We start from the raw sequence: 24983 nt of genomic DNA, 5'->3' as shown, positions 1-24983 counted from the left end.
AGTACAACATAAATCAGACCTATGTTAAGGGCATCTCAGGAGCCTCTAGCCTGGCCAGGGAGTGGCCTTTAAACCAAAGACAAAAAAGTCCAAATAACTAAGCCTTCTTAATCCCCTGCTGTTATCCGAAGGAGTTAATGGCCAGAAGCCATCAGCTTTTAGCCAAAGAATAACAAAGAGATTTTTAAAGGTATGAAGTTGCTAAGAAGTAAGCAACTTTTATCCCAGCAATCACGTTTCGCCACTCATGGCTGCCTGCCTCAGTCTACCCTGGATGCTGGGCTGGTCACTGGCAATTCTGCAAGTTGAAGCTATCTTTTCATTGGCAGTCACTTTGTGCCATGTATTACAAATACAGGCCAAGCCTTTATTACAGCTTCCAAGGAAAGGCAAACTAAACCAAGAAGCTGGACTTGGAGTGGCTACTCAGGATAATTTCAGAAACTCTTAAGACAAAGAAAGGTAGTGTCTCTAGCTGACTTCTATAAGAGCTAGTTAGAGCAGCAGATTTCAAATACGGGCTCTAGAAATGTCTGCTTTGCATATGAAAGGCACACTTAAGGGACAATAATTTGTTATCTCTAAGAATTAGCTCAACGAGCATAGAACCAGAAATCACAGAACCAAGACTATAAGAATATAATAGTGTATACAGCCTGTTTTGTTTTCCTTCACAGTATTTTCCAAGAGAGCAAGAAATTCACCTGGCTTAGTGTTGTGCTCAGTGTTACAGAATAGAGCCCAACAGTACCTGCAGTCTGACTTCCACATGGTCCTAAACATTACTCCTTTGCTGACAATCCACTTCCAAGACCGAAGGAAAACATTCTCCTTAGATGGGTTACACTTAGTATACAGAAATACCTCAACACAGCAGTGTACACCTTTAATACCAGAGCTTGGGAGGCAGAGGCAAGAGCATCTCTGAGTTCTAGGCCAGACTGGTCTATGAAACAAGTTGCAGGGCAGCCAGGGCTATACAAAGAAACTCTGTCTCAACAAACCAAAATGTACATAAATGTAAGTTTAGAGATCAGTCAACAACCTCGGGTGTCATTCTTAAGGTGCCACCCATTCTATTATTTATTTGTTTACTATTTATGGTCCGGGCCTCTAACTGGCCTGGAACTAGGAAAGCAGACTAGGCTGGCCAGTCAACAAGATCCACCCGTCTGTCTCCCCAGGGCTAGGATTTATAAACACTGGGCTACAGCTGTATAACTTGCTTCATTTTTGTTTGGTTAATTGTTTTTTTTTTTTTTTTTTTTTTTTTTTTTTTTTTAAAGACAAGATTTCTCTAATAGCCCTGGCTGTCCTGGAATTTGATTTATAGATCTGGCTGCCCTCAAACTCACAGAGATCTGCCTGCTCCTGCCTCCCCCAGTGCTGGGATGAAAGGCCTGTGCTACTGCGCCCAACATTACTTGCTTAATGGCAGACTTGAATTTAATATGACAAGCTTGAACAAAACTACCTATTATTTAATCAAACTGGATCTAATTATGCTTTGTAAACCAGGACCACTAAGGTTTTTATTATTCCTTTTTGTTTTCAAAAATACTGTATGAACAAAACATTACAGAATTCATTAAAAACTGACCCTGGTAGTGGTTAGAAGTAGTTGAAGGTAAAAATACAAAAGCAATGGGGCAAAGAAATCTTCATTTATCCTTTATCTTACATTTATTTTATTCTTATAATAATGTTGTATATTAGCTCAATGGCTAGAAAAACTAAGAGGCTCATTTGTGAAAATAACATCAATTTTTGGGTTTACTTACATGCATTTCATAAACTTCTCTGACTCAGTGTGCCAGCCTGAATATACTAAAATCAACACAATTTTAAGATATGTGCAAAACTGCCTGGATGAGCTGGTGAACATCTTCTGGTAACGGGAACATAACTGGACTACACAGGTGATGGCAGAATGTGACTAATGGACACTAACTTCCAGGGAAGAGTCAAATCTTTATGTCACTAGCTACAGATGACTAGTGGCTTGGAACTGTAATCTCAGGACTCCAGGACCAAGAGGCAAGAGGACTACCACAAACTCAAAGCCAGCTTGAGTTACACAATAAGCCTGCTTAAAAATAATAATAATAATACATAGCAAAATGGGGCAGGAGAGATTGTTACTGGTGGGTGGCACAATTGTGAATGACAAGCAAAGAAAAGGCTGTTAGAACAGTCTCTGAAAATGGGCAAGGTTGCCACATATTCTGCTGCTATTTCCCCAACAACACAGTGTGAAAGAATAGGAAACAAATATATAAAGACTGCTTATAATTTATTTTCATTTTTAAAAAAGGCTACTTACTTAGTCCACCTGGTTTTAAATACTGCCAAATAAGTCAAATATACTTATCAAGTTACTTGTCTTAGATAGCTCGAAGTTTGAGACAAGTTTATTCAGGTTGGTTCTATACCACAAATTGTTACATTTTACCTGAACTATACCACAAATTGTTACAATTTAACTACTAGATTATTATAAACAATAATTAATGCCAGTGCAAAAATGCATAATCAAACTATTGGACTAATCAGAAAATACAGAGTGTACTTACTTGATGCTGTGGTTATAGTATCTTATAATAAATAACAACAATGACCAAGTAAAATAAAAAACTAAAGCAAGCAAAACCAAAGGGAAACCTGAGACAAGCTATGTTAAAACTTGTGGAAAACTGGTGAAATTCTGGCTCCTAGTAAGTTCAGAAGCAACACTCACAATATGACCACCTAAATGTCAGCTGAACAAGGATGACACCAACAGACATGCCAAACTGGACAGGGAAAAGACCAGGAAGCATCAATGCTACCCAGCCCAGAGGACTGAGGAGAGCCAGGAGCGGCACAGTCGAGAGCCGTGAATCACTAAGCCTGGGCAGACACAAGATTTTGAAGATTTAGCATGAGCTGTGAGAAATGAAGGCATCACCTGTTCGACTGGGTTCAGTTTGTGTCACTTTAGAAAAGTGTATGTCTCAAATGAAAAGATTTCATGTTGTTTAAAAAAATTCTCTCATAAGTCAAAACATTTTTTAAAAATTGCCCTCAAACCCAATTATTTTTATGAAAAATTTCACTTAATTTTTTTGGGGGAGGAGGGAGGTGCCTAATTAGAAAGCCCAGAGTATCCTTAAAATTGGGGGGTGGGTGGGCGTTCGGCCTCTACTTTGCAAGTGCTAGGGCTATAGGCGTGCAACATTACCAAGCCCAGCAAGTTCCATTCACTGGAGGAACAGAAAGCTTTGTTGTACTAACTACTGACAGTTAATGACTTAAGAGGCAAATTACACAGCAATTCAAACTTCTAAAATATTAAATACTAAATCAACATACCTTTTGTAGACTTGTTGGGTTTAACTGAGTTTTGTCAATTATTTTTATTGCAACCTAGAAAAAAAAGCATTTACACATTTTCAGAACTTGTTGATTATAGACTAACCAGTAACATACACATGGCATTGTTAAAAAGCAAATCTCAGTTGGTTATGACAAAGCAATTAGAATATCATAAGACTATTATGTGATTATTAAGAACAACTCATGAGACACCTGAAGTGAGCTACAGACAGATGGAGGCATATCCAAGTTCTCTGACCTCTTATACCCTGGGTCCCCTTGACCAGAAGTACAGTTGAGAGCACCTTTGGGAGCTGGAACAACACTTCAAGGTGGAACTATACCCAGACCTCAAGGCTCATGGCCACCAGACTCAAACTAAAGGAGGAACAAGTTGAGGCCTGGTTCATCCAAGCAGTCCTTGGAGCAGGAGATGCACCCTCCCTTCGCCAGGCTGCAGCAGACTACCCAGAATGATACCTCTTCTTCCTACAAAGCCCTCTGCTGCCAGCCACCAAGCTGGAAGTGCAGGCTCATTCCCATCAATCCCGAGTCCTCAACCAGCTGTAAGCACAGCTGCTGATTCTCCTTCCCTATGGAGCCACTCCAACATGTAGTGCAAAAACTGCTTCCCCCAATTCCCTTCCCTTTCAGACTCCCGACTGCACCAAATTCATCAAATTGGTAGATGCATTCCAGAAGCCTCAGGGTCCATATTTGTGAATACTTGGGTGTCAGAACAGATGGCATTGGACAGAAATAGTATGCCAGATGCTGAGTCTCCAACTGGGCCTCCACTAGAACCTGCAGGGCCACACCCCACAGAGGTCCATCTCTGGCTGAAGCCTGTGGTTCCAATTCTTTTAACAGCTCCCCCTCAAAGGTGGTATAGTTCAGGCTAGCTATCAACTCAGTATGGAGCACAGTATGACACTGACTTCTTGCCTCCTTTTCCCAAGGCATGATTACAGACTTATATATACCGCCAGAACAACCGTTTTCCATGAGATTAACTTTTTAACATTGCTAGCTTTTTTTCCTGTGACCTTGATCATTTTATTTGACTTTGATCATGAATATATTATTGGTTTTTTTGTTTATTTTTGGTCTACTGAGGCTTCTGAGCCACCTACTTGGGGATTTAGATCTGGGAGTGACTCACTGATAAAATGAAACTGTTGATGAATGAAATTGGTCTAAAAAAAGAACAACTCATAAAAACCTTATGCAAACTATAATATTACATTGTTTATACTTGTTACTTACAGAGAAGGTGAAAATATTTACTCAGTTCTTCCCTCAAAATATTACAGAATGAATACTTAAAAAATTATACACAGTGTAGCAAATCTCTTTCCTTTGGGGGTAGCAGTGTTGGCTAGACAGAATCCCATTGATCCTAAGCCAGTGTTCTGCTACTGACCTTTATCTCCCATCCCTACTTTGCTATTTGCTGAAACTAATTTCAGCAGACTTCGGAATCTCAGGGTAGAATCCTGAAAGGAATAGTTAGCCTAAAAGACCTGTTGGAGTGTCTTGCACATAGAGCTTTCATAAGTAATGGAGTAATTTGGTGCTGAATCTGAAAACATCTAGCAATGGCAAGAAAGCCACTCCAGACAGAAGATCCGGTAAGACACAGGCATCTATCCCTCTGGTGCCAGGGAGACTTAAGGTGAGTAAAGTTCAAGACCAGCCTAAGGAACATGTCAGGAACATGTCTCAAGGAACAATGGGAAAGTCCCTGCAACTGTTAAAGAGTACTCTGGACCAATCTGTGGGCTAACCATGCAAAACATATATAGAGGCAATAAAGATGTCACCTGGCAACTTTTGTTCAGAAAGAACATATACTAGCAAATAGTATTTAAGGGAAAAACAAAAACAAAAGCATACTAGCACACGGGGAAAAACTATGGTTTCTAACAGTATGTATTTCGTACTTAAAAGATAAGGGATCAGCTTCACTAATGAGTATCCTCTCCTGGTAAACCTATCTATCGCCTGTTGCATTAAGATGGCTGATATCAGGCTGGAGAGATGGCTCAGTAGTTAAGAGCACTCACTGCTCTTCCAGAGGTCCTGAGTTCAATTCCCAGCAACCACATGGTGGCTCACCACCATCTGTAATGAGATCTGATGACCTCCTCTAGTGTGTCTGAAGACAGTGACAGTGTACTCACATACATAAAATAAATAAAATCTTTTAAAAAAATATGGCTGATACCCAGCAACAAAAAGGGGGGAGAGGAATTTTTTTAAAAGTTCTACTTAAGAAGAAAAAAATTAGCTATGAGTAGCATGTGAACTGAATTCAGCTTCCCACTTAATTAAGGTGCAGATCAGTCAACAGACCACCTTATAAAATGCAGAACCCACTTCCCACTGTGTATCCTGTAGAATCAGATCCTGTAAACCCACTGAAAGAAGCATAGCAGTCAAAGCCTGGGAAAAGAACTTGGAGACTTTCCAGGCCAATGACTCTCATACTTCTTAGTGCCTTTACATCCTTCTTAAAGATTACTGATGACCCTAAGTCTAAGCTGTATCTATCAATATTTACCACATCATAAATGAAAACAAAAGAATTATAAAACAAGTATCTACTCATTCATTACAAAATAACAATAAACCACTGTGTTACCATAGCATACTTAATGGAACTCCTTTTGTTTTTAAAACAGGATCTCACTATATAGTTCTGCAGACCAGGATGGCTTTGACTTCACAAAAATCTGCTTGCCTCTGCCTCCTGAGTGCTAGGATTAAAGGTGTGTCCAGCTTCTAGATGTATATGCTTCATCTGTTGTGATACACGTTATCATATGACCTTTGGAAAATCCTACTTTCTATTTGTGTGGAAAATTTTAAAGTGGTTTAATAGTATTAGTACAAAAATTGTTTTTTAAGATTTTTGTGCTCTCCTTGGAAACTCACACCTTTAATCCCAGGCAGAAGCAGATCTCTGTGAGTTTGAGGCCAGCCTGGTCTTTAGCACAAGTTTCAGGACAGCTACACAGAAAAACCCTGTCTTCAAAAGTAAAAAACAAAAATGATCTGTCTGTCCCGTTTGTCCTTCCTTCCTGTCTGTCTGTCTGCCTGCCTATCTATTTATCTACTGTGTATGTGCATACATGCATGTCACCAATGACAACTGTCTGAAGTCAATTCTCTGTCCACTATGTGGGTTCCAGGGATTAAATTCAGATTATCTGATGAGGCAAAGACATAGGAACCTTTACCCACAGGGAGCCATTTTACCAGCAACACTGCATTATTTTTAAAAACTACTGACCTTGGTCTAAAACAAATTACTGATTAGGTTAAAACAAATTATGATTATAGGTTCATAGGATACAAGAACCTGTTGGCCTCCAGGACCAAGAAGAAACATTGTAGCAATGATTTTGACTTCAGAGAGGAAAGACTACCCCATTTGCTTCAAGACAACAAAGAATAGAGAAAAATGTGGAGAATGTATGTACATGCATTATAAAAAAGTCAAAATATTAATTCCATATTTGAGAAATATAAATTTAAATGAAAACTGAACTAAGAAAGAAAAAACAGTATTTGCTGGTAGGCTATTTGAATATTACCTATACTTATCTCTTCTAGGAAGGATCCAGGCTACTTAGTCATCTTTATAGATCAAGCTGTTCTGTGGGTAAGTAGAGGCCTCTGAGGTTCAGACAGTCCATCCTATAATGAAACCTCTTCAAGCAGGGGGAGAAACAACTCAAAAGAGCTTCAGGAAGTCCCTGAAACTGACCAGATTCACTACCTCCCCCCTCTGCCAGAGTACCACAATAAAACCTGAGAGTAAAGCCAGTCAGGGCTACACAGAGAAACCCTATCTCAGAAAACAAAAGAACAAAAACCTGAAGAGTCCTTCTCAGATAAATGGAATTTAGCTTCAAAGAAGACTCTTGAGACACACCAGCTTTGGGAAAGACCAGTGGAGGCAGGCACCTTCGGAGGACACTCTCCAACCTGTTGAACTGCCTACAACTCCAGGTTTACAGTGTGCTCCAGGTTCCCAATCCTGTGAACTGAGACCAATGCTAGGGTAGCTTTAGTGATATGGCAGAGTTATTTCTTTTCCTGGAAGTAACCTTTCACCACCATTCCTGTACTTAACCCAAATAAGACTTCACTAAGTTGGACTATGGTGGTATGTACTTGGTTTGTTATGAGATCCCTATCTGGGCTGAGATTTTTGTGTACTATCTCTCCAGGAAAAGTTTTGTCACACAAAGAACAAGGTACTTAAGTTTGTTGAGCTGATCTAAGGCCTTGAACACTCATAATAAATAACCAAAGACAGTAAAAATAGAGATAGGACAGTGAAAAACATGATCTCCAGAATTTTAAATGTATTTGAAAGTAGAATTTTCTTCAAACTTGTTTTTTTTTTTTAAATAACTTGTATTTAGTTTTACGTACACTGGTGATATGTGCCTATATGTGTCTTCTGTGTGAGGGTGTCAGATCCCTGGAACTGGAGTTAGAGACAGTTGTGAGCTACCATGTGAGTGCTGGGAACTGAACCTGGGTCCTTTGGAAAAAGACAGTGTAGTACATACATTCAACCCCTAAGTCTCCAGACCCCAAACGTTATTTTCATAAGCATTTTTATAAAGTATATTTGGAATTTCTTTCTTTTCTGGTCATCACTTGCATTCTCAGGGTAAATCTGGCAGTCTGGAGGCATTTTCCCACTTTCTTTTGAAACCTGGTTTCTAAGCTTAATATTGCTCTTCACAATTGCTAGTTTCTTCTGGTTGTAAACAACACCTTGCTACTCTAAAGAGTCTATCCTATTTCTGTCCTTACATATTTCATATTCAGGAACTGCTTTGTTTATGAGTTTTTGGGGGTTTTGGGGTTTTATGAGACAGAATTTCTCTTTGTAGCTGTGGCTGTCCTGGAACTCACTCTGTAGACTAGAACTCTGCCTGCCTCTGCCTCCTGAGTACTGGGGATTACTGCCCTGCATAGTCACTGCTCCTAACTCCCAAGCCATCACTCCATTCAGGAACTGAACTTTTCAAGAAAGGTCACATATGTTGTACACAGCTCCACTATAGTATATGAGAGTCCTCAAAGCTGCTGTGAAAGATAACTATTTAAATAACTATTTAACACACACAGCAAGGAAACCTGATGGGGAAATTCTCAATCTTCCTCCACGCTGGGTTGACTCAAACTCTATAGGTAAGCCTTAGACTTGGAGCCTGGAGAGCTGGGACTGCAGTGAAACCTTGAGATGAGGAAGAAAGGGCAACTATATGATCGCTGTGGTGTAGCACGCAGGTCAAGGCTAGAGAGGAGGTTACAATTCATTCTCAAGTAGTGGGTGGGGTTTGGGGAAGAGTGGTAGAAAATAAGCAACAAAGGTTCCCTAGGAGAGGGAAGAAGATTGTGCTGTCACATCCTGTATCAAATTCTGGGAATTTTTATTTTGTAACTCTGATGCCAGAAGCAAACTAACAGTTTGAAAACAAAAATAAAGGTGCTTATGCCAGAGAACAGGCCATGCAAATGCTCCTAAAGAAAATGCTTGTCTTCTACTTCCTGGCCAAAAAAAAAAAAATCCTAACATTTCCACTCTGAAAGGTCTTAAAGCACCCATAACCATTAAGCGAGCATGCAGTAAGTACTATTGCAGAGGGCCTGAGTTCTGTCAGCTCCCAGCAACCAAGTTCAGCAGCAGTCAACCACCTGCAATCTGGGTGTAGCAGAATCTAATGCCTTTGACTTTCCTGGGCACCTATACTCATCAGCACGAAACTACATTGACAGTACACACACACATGTAATAAAACAAACAAATAAATAAATAAAATTTAATAATAAAAAAGAATTCTAAATCCCTTAAGCTTCCAATAGCCTGAATACTAGTCTACTTAAGCTGATATAATAAACACCACCAACTTTAGCTTAAACAAAAAAAAAATGTTTTTTTTTTCTCTTTTAGAGGATAACATTCAAAATCAAAGTGCCAACAGGGAGGTTCTGGTGAGTGAGGGCTTTGTTCCTAGCTCCAGATGGTTGCCTTTTCATAGGCACAACAGTGAGGGAAGACAGAAAAATAGAAATGATTCTCTGTTGTCTCTTTTTACAAAAACACAAATACTACTGATTACAGCTTACAGGTTTGAAGACTCTGTCACCAAACACAGTCATGCTATATGAGTTTGAGGACATACCTTTTAGTCCATGGTGAGCGAAAGTCAAATAATGACAGCCAGTGATTACAAAATAAAACTTCAGGGACTGAAGAGATGGCTATGCTGTTAAGAGCATTTGATGCTCTTGCAAAGGACCCAGGTTCAATTTCCAACGTCTACGAGGTAGATCACAACCATTCCTAACTCAAGATCCAGAGGATACCGACCCTTTTGACCTTTGTGCACACCAGGCACACACATGGTACACATACTTATACACATACAAGCTTAACACTAATACACATACAAGAAAAAAAATCTTATTTAAAAAGTTTTCTAACTACAACAACTTAATAAAATACAACAGCATGCAAGAATGTCACAAGAAAGGAAAAAAAAAAAAAAAAAAAAAAAAACACCACCAGGCATGGTAGCACATGCCTTTAATCCCAGCACTCAGGAAGTAGAGACAGTCAGAGCTCTGGGTTTGAAGGCAGCCTGGTCTACAAAGAGTTCTAGGACAGCTAGGGATGCACAGGGAAACCCTGATTCTGGAATAAGAGAAAAGAAGAATGAAGGGAGGGAATATATATATATATATATTTTTTTTTTAAATAAACAGTAACTCTAAAAAGCTCTTAGATAATACCTAAAAGTGGAAAAGAAACAAGAATAAAAGCATACTATTTTAGATAAAGTAACAAAAACCAAAACCAGTTATGACAATCTTCGATGACTAGGGAATGAGGATATCTAATCCCATAGTGCATTTTGGTAGTAAAACTAGACATACTTTACATAGAAAATTTGAGTACAATTACTGAATGCAATGTATCTGTGTGGTTAAACTTATGTGCTAATCATGTATAGCTCTCTTCTCTGACCTAATAGATCAAATGAACAACGCCCATAGCTCAAGCTGCCTTTAACTAATGATCCTCCTGCCCCAGCCTCCCAAGTCATGGCTTATTTTAGAGTGCCTCTTCAAGGGCATTTGGTACTATGTATTATTGGTCAATGTTGAACTGATGGCCCGTGGCCTCATACTAGCAGTGCTTGTCTCTGTCCACCCCTACTCCCCTTGCTGGGATTAAAGTATAAACTACCACAGCCAGTTTATTTTAATTTCCTTAAGTGTTACCCTCATCACCCATATATAAATAAAGGCATTTGGAAATTTCTCAAATGATAAAATTCAGAAGAAGGATGGATATAAGATACAAAAAAGTTTCTCAAAAACATGTATTTGAATATAGCCTATAAGCAAATATAAAAATTATTTTAAAAAGATTAGGCTGTGGCTTCTCCTGCTATTTCCAAAATTCCTAAACCTTGTTAGCACAATTCTCATAAGAAAGAAAAAAACCCAGTTGGGCTGTGGTGGTGGTGGCACAAAACTTTAATATCATCATTCAGGAGTCAGAGGCAGGGTAGATGTCTGTGAGTTCCAGCCTGGTCTACAAAATGAGTTCCAGGACGGCTAGGAATACAAAGAGAAACCCTGTCTTAAAGACCAAAAGAAAAGGAAAGAAAAAAATAAAGGAAAAAAAAATCCAGCTAAAAAAGTATAAAGGATCTGAAGCCTTAGGACGTTTAGTATGCAACAAGACCATTGTTACAACCGATAGTAAATGCTTCTAAGTATTTAGAATCAGAGGTTGGGGGTAAAGTGCCTAGTATACACAATATTGTGGGTTCAATCTCCAGAACTGCTAATGAAATAAATACATAACTAGAAGCTGAGAGTAAATGAGGTTAGAGTCTCTTCTGGTGAAGGGACAGGACACAAGGAGAGAGAGTGCAGACACTCCAGTTAAGTAGGAAGGTCTAGCAATAACAGGATATACATGTAAAAAGACAAATATTAAAGACATGTTAAAAAGACAAAAATTGAGAAAAAGATTTCAAAAGTTTTCTTACAGAATGGACATACACAGGAAATTACACAGAAGGAAAATGCCACTGGGCCAGCATTACTAAAAAGGCTAGAAGGCTCTAAGCATAAAGGAGAGCCACAAACACTGAAGACCCATAAGGCCCTGGGTTCAACATTAAGTTTAGCAGGGGACAGGAGTGAGGCATGGAAACAAAAAAATAAGGAATCAGTGGTGACTGGGACAAGCTGCTGTCCTCCAACCCTGCCCCAGGCAGAGGAGAGGATCCCTATCTAGATGAATGTAGCATATCCAGAGAAGAGACAAAGACAAGTGTCAGGCATCTCCACAAAAGTACGATGCACCTGCCAATGGCAAGCTTGGTGGACATATCCTGTACACATGAACACAACCCACTTCTTAAAACTCTGACTTAAACAGATAGCCAGAGATGACAGTCCATACAAATAAGAAATATTGTCCCCTTGTGACCACATAAGTACAAAGACAGACAGACACACACACAGACACACATACACAAATCTTCCCCCCCCCCCCAAGACAGAGTCTCTCTGTGTAGCCCTGGCTATCCTGGAACTCACTCTGTAGACCAGGCTGCCTCAAACTCAAAGATCTACCTGTCTCTGCATCTGGAGTGCTGGGACTAAAGGTATGTACCACCACAATTGTCAATAAAAAAAATTGATTTATTTACTTCATGCATGTGAGTATACTATAGCTGTCTTCAGACATATCAGAAAAGGCCTCAGATCCCATTACAGATGGTTGTGAGCCACCATGTGGTTGCTGGAAATCGACCTCAGGACCTCTGAAAGAGCAGTCCGTGTTCTTAACCACTGAGCCATCTCCCTAGCCTGTCACTTCTTTAAGATTTACTTTTTATTAATTTAAACTTTCTGTGTTAAGCATATGCACATGAGTTACGGTGCCCATAGAGGCTCTATCCTAGAGTTTAAGTGATCTGACATGACTGGGAATCAAGCTTGGGTCCTCTGAAGAATAGTCCATGCTCTTAACCACTGAGCTATCTCTCCAAACCCAAATAAAATTTTTAAAAAATAATCTAGAAATCAGGATCAAGATGGAGCTGGGAAAAGTAGACTTAGATCCTGGTGGCTGTAATCGGACATAGGGGAAGAGCATGCTGAAATATTCCTAGATGGACCAACTCACATTTAGGATGATGCTCACAGACCTGTCACTGAGGAGGAAAATACACATTCTGTGGCAGTCCTGCATGACTTTGTTGTTATGGAAGACATGAGTGAATATATATGTGAGAGCATGAACATTCACAGATGGACCAAGAACCATAAGCTCAAGGAGGTGGATCCTGACTGAGGAGTTTCCCCGCTCACCAGGGAGGTGACAGGGTTCTAGAGTGAACTACAAAAACAGTATTAACAAAGCATCTTTTCCAGGACTAGTCTTTGGCTTGACTTTCATTTCACCAGCTGGCTCTACAAAGGAAGCCCTGGCTGCTGAACCACCTATGGGAGCTGCAGTAGCCACTGTAACTGATTTCTTCATGGCATTCCCCATGATTATTAAATTTTCCTTAGTTCTTAGATAGATAGATAGATAGATAGACAGACAGACAGACAGACAGACAGACAGACAGATGAAAAAAAGGGAGAGAGGGAGGGAGGAAGGAAGGAAGGAAGGAAGGAAGGAAGGAAGGGAGGAAGAAAGCAAGCAAAAGTTACTAAAGTAAGTACTTAGGAGACAGAAGCGGTAGGATAGCTGTGAGCTGAAAGCTAGCTTGGTCCACAAACAAGTTCCAATCAGGGTTATATAGTCAGTCTCTGTCTCTCCCCCTCACTCACACCCCAGATCTAACAGACAACTGAAATGTAAAGATTTTAAATCACTAATACTTTAAAAGAACAAATAATAAATGAAGACTGGTGAGGTAGCTCAGTGGGCAAAAACACTTTGGCCTGCTAATTCTCATCCCCAAAACCATGGGAAAAGAGGAGGGAGAAAAAACCTTCCACAAGCTGTCCTCTTCTATATGTGAACAATGACACTTATGCACACATGTTCATATATATGCACACACACACACACACACACACACACACACACACACGAAATATAATTTTTAAAAAATAAAGGGTATTAAAAGGAAATAAAATATGCATAATGAGGGTTGGAAATAGCTCAAAAGTTAAGAGCACTTGCTCTTCAAGAAGACCCAGGTATCCTCAAAAAACCACACCTTTAATTCCAGAACTTGAGGGGCAGAGGCAGATGGATCTCTGTGAGTTTGAAAATAACCTGGTCTACACAGCAAGTCCCTGGACAGCCAGGGCTACACAGAGAATCCTGTCTCAAAACAAACAAACAAAAAAACCCCACAAAACCAAAAAATTCTCAGCACTTATATGGGACCTCACACCTGTCTATAGCTTCATTTCCAGAGAATTCTATAAGTCCTCTTTGGGCAGTGCACATACATACCTGTAAGCAAAATACACACACACACACACACACACACACACACACACAAGAAGTAAAATAAGATATTAGTAACAAAACATAAGAAAATATTACATAATTGTAATGAAAAAGTATGTTTTGGCTCATAAAATCTTTTTTTTGCCCATCAGGGTTATAGTTTGAAGGTTTGTACCCTCCCCAACCCATGCTGAAATTTAACTGCCATTGTCACTGTGGGGGTGACTGGGCCAAAACAGAGAAATAAGCTGCCATCCCAGGGTGGGGTGAATACTTTAAAAGGAATCTAGTCCCTCAATCTTGAACTTCTCAACCTCCCAAATGTCAGAAATGATTTATTTCTTACAATAAAGTATACTATCTGATATTCTATTATATCAGCAAAAATGGACTGAGACAATCAGACAAAAGTTTCTTTTAGAGCTTAGGCAAGAATGTGGAAAAACAGAAGTTCAACTTTTGTAGGATAATATTATGATTCTTCAAAATTGGTTTAACAGTGTCTATTACAATATCAAATATTTACCCACTTTGACCCAGAGTTCCTTTTTCCTTATCTTATATTCTGTTTCCTGGAGCTCACTCTGTAGACCAGGTTGACCTTGAACTCAGAGATCCACCTGCCTCTGCCTCCTGAGTACTGGGATTATAGGTGTGCCCCAGCACAGCCAGGCTTATCCTACATTCTGAATAAAATCACAAGTAGGATAAAGAATATTTACTATGGATCTATTTGAATCAATAACAAAAACATTTAGAAATATCCCCAGTAGTCAGTCACTATGACCCGCTGTATACAGAAGACTAAGCTGCCTTTAACTAATATGTGATATCTAGGTGTACAAAGACAGTGATCGAGGTTCATTACTAACCTTGATTATTACTACTCAGTTGACGAGATGGCTCAACATATTAAAGTGTTTGCCTACAAGCTCAACTTGACTTTGAAACCTAAAATCCCCAATGGTAGAAGATCATGGCTCTAAGAAAGCGTCCTCTCATCTTTCTAAGTGGAAAGTTTTGTGTATGCCCATGCTCACACACACTGATGAGGAAAACAGGACTACTATTAAAAATAGCCAAATAACAGAGATCACTATGATGCCCATAAGTTCCTTTTGTTAAGCTAAATAAAAACTGTAGAAATTCTCTTGGAATAGAGAAAATTTTTTAAAAAATTTTTTTTGCTTTCCACATAATAACCTGTATAATGTTTACATATATGATTCTAGTTATACATACAACAGAAAGGAGAAAGTGAAAAGTAATTTTGACTCAAGTTTTTGAAAACTGGGAAAGACCTTATTAAGTCACTATGGTCACCTTCTGTAGAAAGACTACACTAAGTAAGCACAGTAGACCAGACTCCAGCAGACATTGTTGGTCTGTCGGTCTTGTTAACCTCTAACCTTAGACATCTAGAACTGATGAGTACTAACTTCTTTATGTCAGGAACTTGTTATCATCTTGCTGGGCTGGGATGGCACATGTCCTTAATCCCAGTACTCAAGAGGCAGAGGCAGGCAGAGCTCTGAGTCTACCCTGGTCTACAGAGTGAGTTCTAGGACAGCCAGACTGCACAGAAAAACCCTGCTTTGAGAAAAAAAAGAAAGAAAGAAAGAAAGGAAAAGAAAAATAAAATAGAAAGAGAAAAAAGACCTTATTCAGGATGTTTGCAGATCCTAAGCAGGAGACCCCACATTTCCACAAGGAATATAGGCACTAAAACTAGCAACTGTCAGGAGGCATATTTTCTTTTATTGTTTTAGGATTCTAGTTTTAAGATTTAAGGGTAAACAGGGCTTCCCAACCTTTTTCAAGTTCCAGCAAAATCAAAATCTAGAAGAGCTAAAAAAGGGCAAGTGGCAGAGTTCTGTCAAAATAGTAGGGCTCATGCAGGGTATGGTGGGGCACAACTTTAATCTCAGTACTTGGGGAGCAGAGATGGGTAGATATGGGTGAGTTGAAGCCAGCCTGGTCTACATAACAAGTTCCAAGCCAGTCAGAGCCAAAGAAAGGAAAAAAGAACCAGTATTTGCTATGCATATAACAAGTACCAACCACTTCCTTACATATAGCTTTTACCGTCAGAGTACCAGAAAAAAAGACAAATCAATCAATATAAGATAAACCCTCTGGTACAAGAGAGATATCAGGATTTTTAAGAAGTCTTAAGGCTTGAGAAAAGAGGTATGCCAATTATTTCTCATAAGTAATCCCTACATAGAAGGATAAAGAGTACTTTATGTAGACAACAGGTTCCAAGACCCAGATACAAGAACTCTGTCAAAGCAGAAAAAAGGCTCTGCACCAAACAAGAAGATGCAAAGAGGAAGTTAATTTTGTGGTTTCATTATATGAATGTTGATAAGGAATGCACGAGAGGAAATAGCCAAGATCACAAAAACTGGTAAAGCGTGTGCTTCCTAGCACAACCTGGTAAACATGGGCTACCAAAAGTCCTCAGAAATGGAAGGAATCCCGTGGGATAAACCTGCAAATACAGACAACCATTGATCTGCAAGTAACATAAGCTGATGAGCTTATACACAGAAGTGTATACATGAAGTTCAAGACAATCTTATTCTTTTTTTTTTCCACTGAAAAAAGACCCAGCATTTCTAATTTCAAGTTAGATCATTCACATGGTATATATACAGCAAAAGAAAAGCAAAACTAACTCCCAGTTATTAATAATGCATCCTGGTCCTTAAGAGGTTAGCAGAACAAATACTACAGCAAAAGCAAGCACAAGTATTTACCTCTCTGCCTGTGAGGATGTGTCTCGCCAATTTCACTTTTGCAAAGTTCCCCTTGCCGATTGTTTTCAATAGTCTGTAGTTTCCAATGTGAGGCTGTTCATCTGCACAGGAAGCTATTGAGTTTCTACACCGAGCTCCGGAGCGCCCAGTGCGGGAGGTGACTTCTTGCCTCCCGTCTCCATGTGAAATGTGCTGAAACGTAATGTACACAAAAACAAGGAAGTGAGAGGACATGCAGTACTGCCAAGTTTTAGGAGCATCAAGTGGTTAGAAACAAAACATTAAGGCTTTCATTGAATCCTAAAGGACAAAAGTACATGGTATAAATTTAAGGGGAAAACAAGAAACTGTTACAAGAAACCTATCAAGTATTATAGTTCAATCTGATGTTCTGAGAGCTGAGACAATTCCAATTATGATTTTTCCAATTACCATGGTACAAAAGCATTCACAGAATATACTTAGTAGAAAAACTGTACTTCAAATTTTGCATTGCAACTTTCTCCTGAGCCAAGGATACACAGTGTAAGTTTAAAAACACCAGTAGGTTATGATGGTCAAGACTACAATGCACGGTGGGATTGGCCTTTTTTGGGGGGTGGGGGGGGATGGAATACAGGTATTCAATTAAATTACCCAAGACACACACCCTTTCTTATGAAATATGTTTGTTTTAGATGGTTTTTGCAAAATTGTAGGCTAATTTAAGTTAAAGTAGGCCAGCTTAACTAAGCTATAAAGTTTGGTAAGTTAAGGGTAATAATTAGACATTTGCAAGAAGAATTACTACAATGTAACCCCATTGTCAGCAAATGAACATCTGTATTTTGAATAGGTGACTATCACATAAAACACAACTTCTCTGTGATAGCACCTGTGTGTCTGATGTTCATCACAAGCTGTGAAGGAACAGAATGCTAATGTCATTATTCAATGATGACAATGGGACCAATAGTCAATTAGTGAGAAATCCATTTCTTGTTAGATTCGATCAATTTTTTTTTCATTTTACAAATTAGTTTCATTTTAAGGCTTTTGGGGGGGGTCGTGTTGTTTTTTGTTGTTGTTGGGGTTTTCTTTGGTTTGTTTGCTGCTTGTTTTGGTGGTGGTTATTGTTGTTAGAAGAGCTATGTATAGGGCTGGAGAAGTCTCTCAATGGTTAATGACTTCCTGCAGAGGACTTGGGTTTGAGTTCCAGCAGTCACATACTGGCTCAAAACCATCCATAACTCTAGTTCCGGGCTGTGATGCCCTCTTCTAGCCTCTACAGACATTAATCACACACATGGTGTACAAACATGCATGCAGTCAAAACCTTGAAGCATCTGAAACAACTAAAGAGCTAAATGTTATGTTACTTTCTTTAAAAATACATGTGACACATGTATGTGTGTACATGTGTACGTATGTGTATGTATGTATGTGTGTGTGTGCTTTAAATTTTAATTTTAACTTAGAAAATATGGTCCCAACCTCAAGTTTAAAGTCCTGTTTCAGTATCTCCCAAATAAGCAACCAAGTTTATAAGCTACAAATTATTTTAAGAGTATTTATGTATATGATTATTTTGCCTAAATGTATATCTGTATACCACCATGCAAGCAGTGCCTGAATAGGTCCAAGGAGGTCTTGAGGCAAGACCCTCTAGTTTTTTCCTCATACACAATACACATACCGTACATCTTGTCTACTCTTGAATATAATAAGCCATATCCTTAGCTCATAGGAAAGGTTTTCTAAATGTTAAAAATAACCCACAAAACCAAATTGTGATAGTAAGTGGCTATTTTTCCAAATTTTGTACTTTAGAGACAACAAAGTCAATTTTTACTATTAAAAACATCTAGGGAGCCTGGTATGGTAGCACACAACTTTAATCTCAAACACTTGGGAGGCAGAGGCTAGTGGATGACCATGAACCTCTGACTTCAAGCTTAATGGTCTACAGAATGAATTTTAGGAGAGCCAGAGCTACACAGAGAAACACTGTCTGGGGTGGGGTAGTTAGGACATTATTTCATCCACTACAGAAAAGGACTCCAGAAAAACTATTAGCAAACTAGGATTAGAATAGACCTTCCTGTGATACATGCTTTTAATGCCAGCACTTAGGAGGCAGATGCTGGCAGAATTCTGTGAATTTGAGGCAGCCTGATCTATCTACATAACTCCAGTACAACCCACCATGTCTCAGAAAAACAAAAGAATGGACCTTCCTAGATGTCATTACTAATCACAGAATCACAGACCATGCCTAGCTGATAATTCCATTACTACCATGCTGCCCACTGTTGTCTTTGTAATGTATTAAATAACCCAGCCCCCCCCCCCGCCCCTTTTAAGTATACAAGATATCAGCTGGCTTCAAACTTACTATGTAACTGAAGAATGAATGAATTCCTGATCCTCCTGCTTCCATCTCCCAGCAGCTACGCCAGCAAATATTACAGTTAATGGAAAAAACTTTAGAATCTAATCTTTTCTCCCTCCCCCTTTTATTTATTCCTACCACTCTGTATTCATTACTGCACCCAGGTTAGCCACAAACTCCTGGACCTTTGTCTCCAACTCTTTAGTATTGGGAATACAGGCATGTCCCACCACATAGAAGAATCATCATCTTGTATTTTCTTTCTTCATTTTAATTCTTTTTTTGTATTTAGTTATTTTCTGTTTTCACCACATGTATGTACAGCATGTGTGCCTCATGCCCATGGAAGACAGAAGAGGGTATCCCTTCCCTCTGTAAGGCTCCTCCTGTAAATTGAGTTATAAATGGTTGTGAACCAGGGGCTGGAGAGATGGCTCAGCGGTTAAGAGCATTAACTGCTTTTCCAGAGGTCCTGAGTTCAATTCCCAGTAACCACATGGTGGCTCACAACCATCCGAAAACAGCTGCAGTGTAATCATATACATGAAATAAATAAATCTTTTAAAAAAATGGTTGTGAACCACCATGTAAGTGATGGGAACCAAACTTGGGTGCTCTTAACTTTTGAATATCCAGTCCCAGAATAATTTCTTTTAAGAGATAAAGAAAATCTAATTTGTGCATCTTTAGTCCAAAATTATATACCTAAAAGGTTTCAGATACCAGAGAATTATTGACTTAGCATTAAGGATGCTATTCAGGTAGGGTTTTGTTGTTGTTGCTGTTTTGTTTTGTTTCTTAATTCAATCTAATATATTTCCAACCCAGGTGGTGGTGGCACACTCCTTTAATCCCAGCACTCAGAAGGCAGCCATATCTGAACTTGAGGCCAGCCTGGTCTACAGAGCGAGTTCCAGGACAGCCAGGGCTTCAGAGAAAACCCTATCTTGAAAACAAAACAAAAATCCCAAAAATCAGTCTAATATAGTTCCAAATATTTTAGCATGTAATATATAATATTAAGATTTCATTTTATTTGTTTGTTTGTTTGGTTTGGTTTTTTCAAGACAGGATATTTAAGTGTAACAGCACTGGCTCTCCTGGAATTCACAGAGATTCCACCTGCCTCTGCTTCCCAAATGCTTCTCAAATTAAAGGGATGTGCCACCATGCCTGGGACAATTGTATTTTTAAAAATATTGTCTTTTGAGATGAAGAGAGAACAAAAGTATAGTGCTTTGCTGTGCAACCATGAGAACCTGAGTTGAATTCAAGAACCCACACAAAACAGCCAACCACTGTGGCTCAAGTTGTAATCCTAGTGATGAGGGGCAGATATACAAGGATTTCAGGGCCTCATAAATTAAGGACTGACTAGTGAGATGGTAAGTGGGTGAAGGTACCTGCTGCCAGGCCTGACAGCATGAGTTTAATCCATGGAGTTAACAAACTGTCCTCTGACCACATTTGCTATGCCACACACATTCCCACATATAGAAATGTTAAAAAAAAAAAAAACAAAAATAAAAAAGGTGGGCTGCATCTGAGTAGACCCAAAGAATTTTAACTAACCTCTGGCTTCTACAAACTCCCACACATATCCACACATATAATGAGATACAAGTGTGCCCCCTCCACACATACACATACAAATAGTTTTTGAAACTGGTAACAGTGATCAAATACCAGGAGCAGTACATTTAGTTACTCAGAGTTTGCTGCTAGTATTTGTTTGAACTTTCTCTTTTTTCCATTTTGTCCTTGCGTTCACAATCACCAGGTGTTCTGTCACTGGTCTCTCTAGGCTGTTCATTATCAAAACAATTCAAAGAATAAATAGTAGCTTTTGGGTTGCTATAACCTCCTAACCATGCCAGCCTGTCTGTCTCTGCATAAATCAAACCATATTTGTATTTCTATCCATCTTGAGGCAGCTTTCACTATATGGCCTCGACTAGTCTCCAGTTATAATCCTTCTACCTCAGCTGCCTCACTGTTAGAATTACTGGCATAACATCAAACTAAATGGTGTTTAGCAATCCCACTAAAATCAAGGACTAGACAAAGCTGCCCACTCTCCCCCTATTCAGTATACTGCTGGAAGTCCTAGCCAGAGCAATCAGACAGCAAAAGGAAATTAAAGATAAAAATTAGAAAGGAAGAAGTCAAAACTATTTGCAGATGATATGATAATATACTTAAGTGACCCCAAAAATTCCACCAGGGAACTCCTACAGCTGATAAACAACTTCAGCAAAATGGCTGGATATATAAAATTTACTCAAACAAATCAGTAGCCTTCCTCTACTCAAAGGACAAATAGGCTGAGAAAGAAATTAGGGAATCAACACCCACCACAGTAGTTACATATAATATAAAATACCTAGGTATGACCCTAAAGCAAGTGAAGAATCTGTATGACAAGAACTTCAAGTCTCTGAAGAAGGAAATTGAAGACTTCAGAAGGTGGAAAGATCTCCCATGCTCATGGATTGGAAGTATCAACATAGTAAAAATGGCCATCTTGCCTAAAGCAATCTCCAGATTCAATGCAATCCCCATCAAAATTCCAACTCAATTCTTCATAGAGTTATAAAGACCAATTTGCAAATTCATTTGAAATAACAAAAAACCCAGAATAGCAAAAACTATTCTCAACAATAAAAGAACTTTTGGGGGAATCACTGTCCCTTACCTCAAGCTGTATTATATAGATCAATGGTGATAAAAATTGCATGGTATTGGTACAGAGACAGGCAGGTAGATCAATGGAATAGAATTGAAGACCCAGAAATGAACTCACACACCTATGGTCACTTGATCTTTGACAAAGAAACTAAAACCATTCAATGGAAAAAGGACAGCCTCTTCAACAAATGGTGCTGGTTCAACTGGCAGTCAGCTTGCAGAAGAATGCAAATTGACCCTTTCCTTGTACAAAGTTCAAGTCCAAGTGGATCAAAGACCTCTACATAAAACCAGGTACACTGGGCTCAGCAGTTAAGAGCACTGACTGCTCTTCCAGAGGTCCTGAGTTCAATTCCCAGCAACCACATGGTGGCTCACAACCATCTGGAATGAGATCTGATGCCCTCTTCTGGTGTGTCTGAAGACAGCTACAGTGTACTTATATATACAATTAATAAAGAAATCTTAAAAAAAAAAAAAAAAAAAAAAAACAGGTACACTGAAACTAATAGAAGACAAAGTGGGGAAAAGCTTAGAACACATAGGCACAGAGAAAATTTTCCTGAACAGAACACCAATGGCTTATGCTCTTAAGATCAAGAATTGACAAATAAAATTGCAAAGCTTCTTCTGTAAGGCAAAGGACAAAACAGCCACCAACAGATTGCAAAAATATCTTTACCAATCCTACATCTGATAAAGGACTAATATCCAATATATAAAAAGAACTCAAGAAATTAAGACTCCAGAGAATCAAATAATCCTATTAAAAATGGGGTACAGAGATAAACAAAGAACTCTCAACTGAGGAATACCAAATGGCCGAGAAGCACCTAAAGAAATGTTCAACATCCTTAGTCATCAGGGAAATGCAAATCAAAACAACTCTTGAGATTCCACCTCACACCAGTCAGAATGGCTAAGATAAAAAAACTCAGGTGACAGCAGATGCTGGCGAGGATGTAGAGAATGAGGAACCCTCCTCCATTGTTGGTGGAATTGCAAGCTGGTACAACCACTCTGGAAATTAGTCTAGCGATTCCTCAGAAAATTAGACATAGTACTATCTGAGGACCCTGCTATTCCATTCCTGAGTATATACCCAAAAGACACCCCAATATATAATGAGAACACATGCTCCACCCTATTTATAGCAGCCTTATTTATAATAACCAGGAGGAGCTGGAAAGAACCCAGATGTCCTTCATCAAAGGAATGGATACAGAAATTGTGGTACATTTACATAACGGAGTACTACTCAGCTATTAACTTCATTAAATTCCTAGGCAAATGGATGGAACTAGAAGCTATCATCCTGAATGAGGCAATCCAGTCACAAAAGAGCACTCATGGTATGTACTCACAGAGAAGCGGATGCTAGGCCAAAAAGCTCAAAATACCCAAGAAACAATTCAGAACTTATGAAGCTCAAAAAGAAGGAAGGCCAGAATGTGGACGCCTCAGTCCTTCTTAGAAGGGAGAACAAAACATTCATGGGAGGAAATAAAGGGACAAATAGAAGAGCAGGGATTGAAGAAAAGATCATCCAGAGACTGCCTCACCTGGGGATTCATCCCATATGCAGCCACTAAACCCATGAACTATTGCTGATGCCAAGAAGTGCTTACTGGCCAGAGCCTGATATGGATGCCTCCTCTGAGGCTCTACCAGAGCCATACTGATACAGAGGAGGATGCTTGCAGCTAACCATCGAACTGAACTTGGGGACCCCAAGGGAGAAGCTAGAGAAAGGAATGAAGGAGCTGAAGGGGTTTGCAAGCCCGTGGGAAGAACATTATCAACTAACCAAACCTTCCACAGCTCCCAGGGACTAAAACACCAACCAATGAGTATGCATCAAGAGACCCATGGCTCCAGCTGCATATGTAGCAGAGGACAGCATAGACTGGCATCAATGGGAGGAGAGATCTTTGGTCCAGTGAAGCCTCTTTTTCCCAGTGTAGGGGAATGCCAAGGCACTGAGGTGGGAGAAAGAGCACCTTTATGGAGGCAAGGGGAAGGTGGGGGGGAAAGAGTTGGGAGAAGTGGGGGATAACGTTTGAAATGTAAAAAGGAAGAGGGATTACTGGCATACACCTCCATACCTAGTGTAAAACCTTTCTAAAACAAAATATTTTAAAAATAATTTAATTAAAAAAAAAATCTAAGCTAAGCATGGTCCCAGAACTAGAAAAAGGGCTGACACAAATCAAGGTCAACCTGGTCTATATCTCAGGTTGTAGACCAGCCAGTACATAGCAAACCTTGTCATTAAATAAACAAATAGAGTCGGAGAGATGGCTCAGAGGTTAAGAGCACTGACAGCTCTCCAGATAACCTGAGTTCAAATCCCAGCAACCACATGGTGGCTCACAACCATCTGTAATAAGATCTGATGCCCTCTTCTGGTGTGTCTGAAGACAGCTACAGTGTACTTATGTATAATAAATAAATAAATTTTTAAAAAATAAATAAACAATAAAACATACCTGACAAATTAGTTAAATATCTATGTCCAGAAGAGTTGTATTGAATGTATTATAAGTACTAACCATAATATGACTTTGTAGAAAAATTAGTAATAATTTGATCTTAAAATCTAATCAATTAAAAGATGGTAAAGTCAGACATGAAAGAGAAAGGGCCAGGAATTCAGCTCAGTGGTAGAGTGCTGGCCTAGTGTGTACAAGGCCCTGAATTCTATCACAGCATTTAAAAGGGGGGGGGGGCGCGGGTGGGACTGGGTAAAGAGGAAAGAATGGGAAAAAGTTAAGTTAGGAGGGTGGACCAAAAGATGTTAAGAGAAGAGATGTTTATCAGGATCCCCTTAGTTTTCTCACAACCCTTTCAAAGTGTTTAGCATTCCTTCTACCAAAAAAAAAAAAAAAAGTCAACTACACATAGGAGGGCATGGTAGCCCAAGCCTTTAATCCCAGCACTCAAAGGCAGAAGCATCCAGATCTCTAGATCTTACCAGACTAGTTTTCATGGTAAGTTCCAGAGCTATAAAGTAAGTCTGTCTCAAAAATAGAGAGATGAATGGATAGATTCAACTAAGCACAAATCTTGACACAAGTTTTTTTAGTTGGTTTGTTTTTGTTTTTCCAGACAGGGTTTCTTTGTGTGGTTCTGGATATCCTGCAACTAGCTCTGTGGACCAGTCTGACCTGGAACTCAGATCCTCCAGCCTCTGCCTCCTGAGTGCTTAGAATTAAAGGTCTAAGCCACACCACTGCCCAGCTTGAGAAATTGTTTAGTCCCATTCAAGACCAACTATTAT

The 24983-nt window shown here is 39.3% G+C and overlaps 1 protein-coding gene and 1 pseudogene across 3 annotated transcripts in view; one reads left to right on the top strand and one right to left on the bottom strand.

The window, feature by feature from the left end:
- Nucleotides 1–24983, bottom strand: part of MARK3 (microtubule affinity regulating kinase 3) — an 83155-nt gene that overhangs the window by 47949 nt on the left and 10223 nt on the right. For both annotated transcript variants that reach the window (XM_080920402.1, XM_080920401.1), the window contains exons 2-3: nt 16645–16836; nt 3352–3405 (exon numbers count right to left, since the gene is read on the bottom strand). In XM_080920402.1, coding sequence (XP_080776528.1) covers nt 3352–3405; nt 16645–16836 — 246 coding nt within the window. The remainder of the gene's footprint in view (nt 1–3351; nt 3406–16644; nt 16837–24983) is intronic.
- LOC308427720 (homeobox protein Crxos-like) lies at nt 3588–3937 on the top strand (annotated as a pseudogene). The gene has a single exon. The product of its transcript is annotated as a homeobox protein Crxos-like (transcript).

Source organism: Micromys minutus (genome assembly GCF_963924665.1).
Source record: "Micromys minutus genome assembly, chromosome: 1".
Classification (NCBI taxonomy): domain Eukaryota; kingdom Metazoa; phylum Chordata; class Mammalia; order Rodentia; family Muridae; genus Micromys; species Micromys minutus.
The sequence above is the reverse complement of the archived record's forward strand: the minus strand, read 5'-3'. Positions and strand labels throughout refer to the sequence as shown.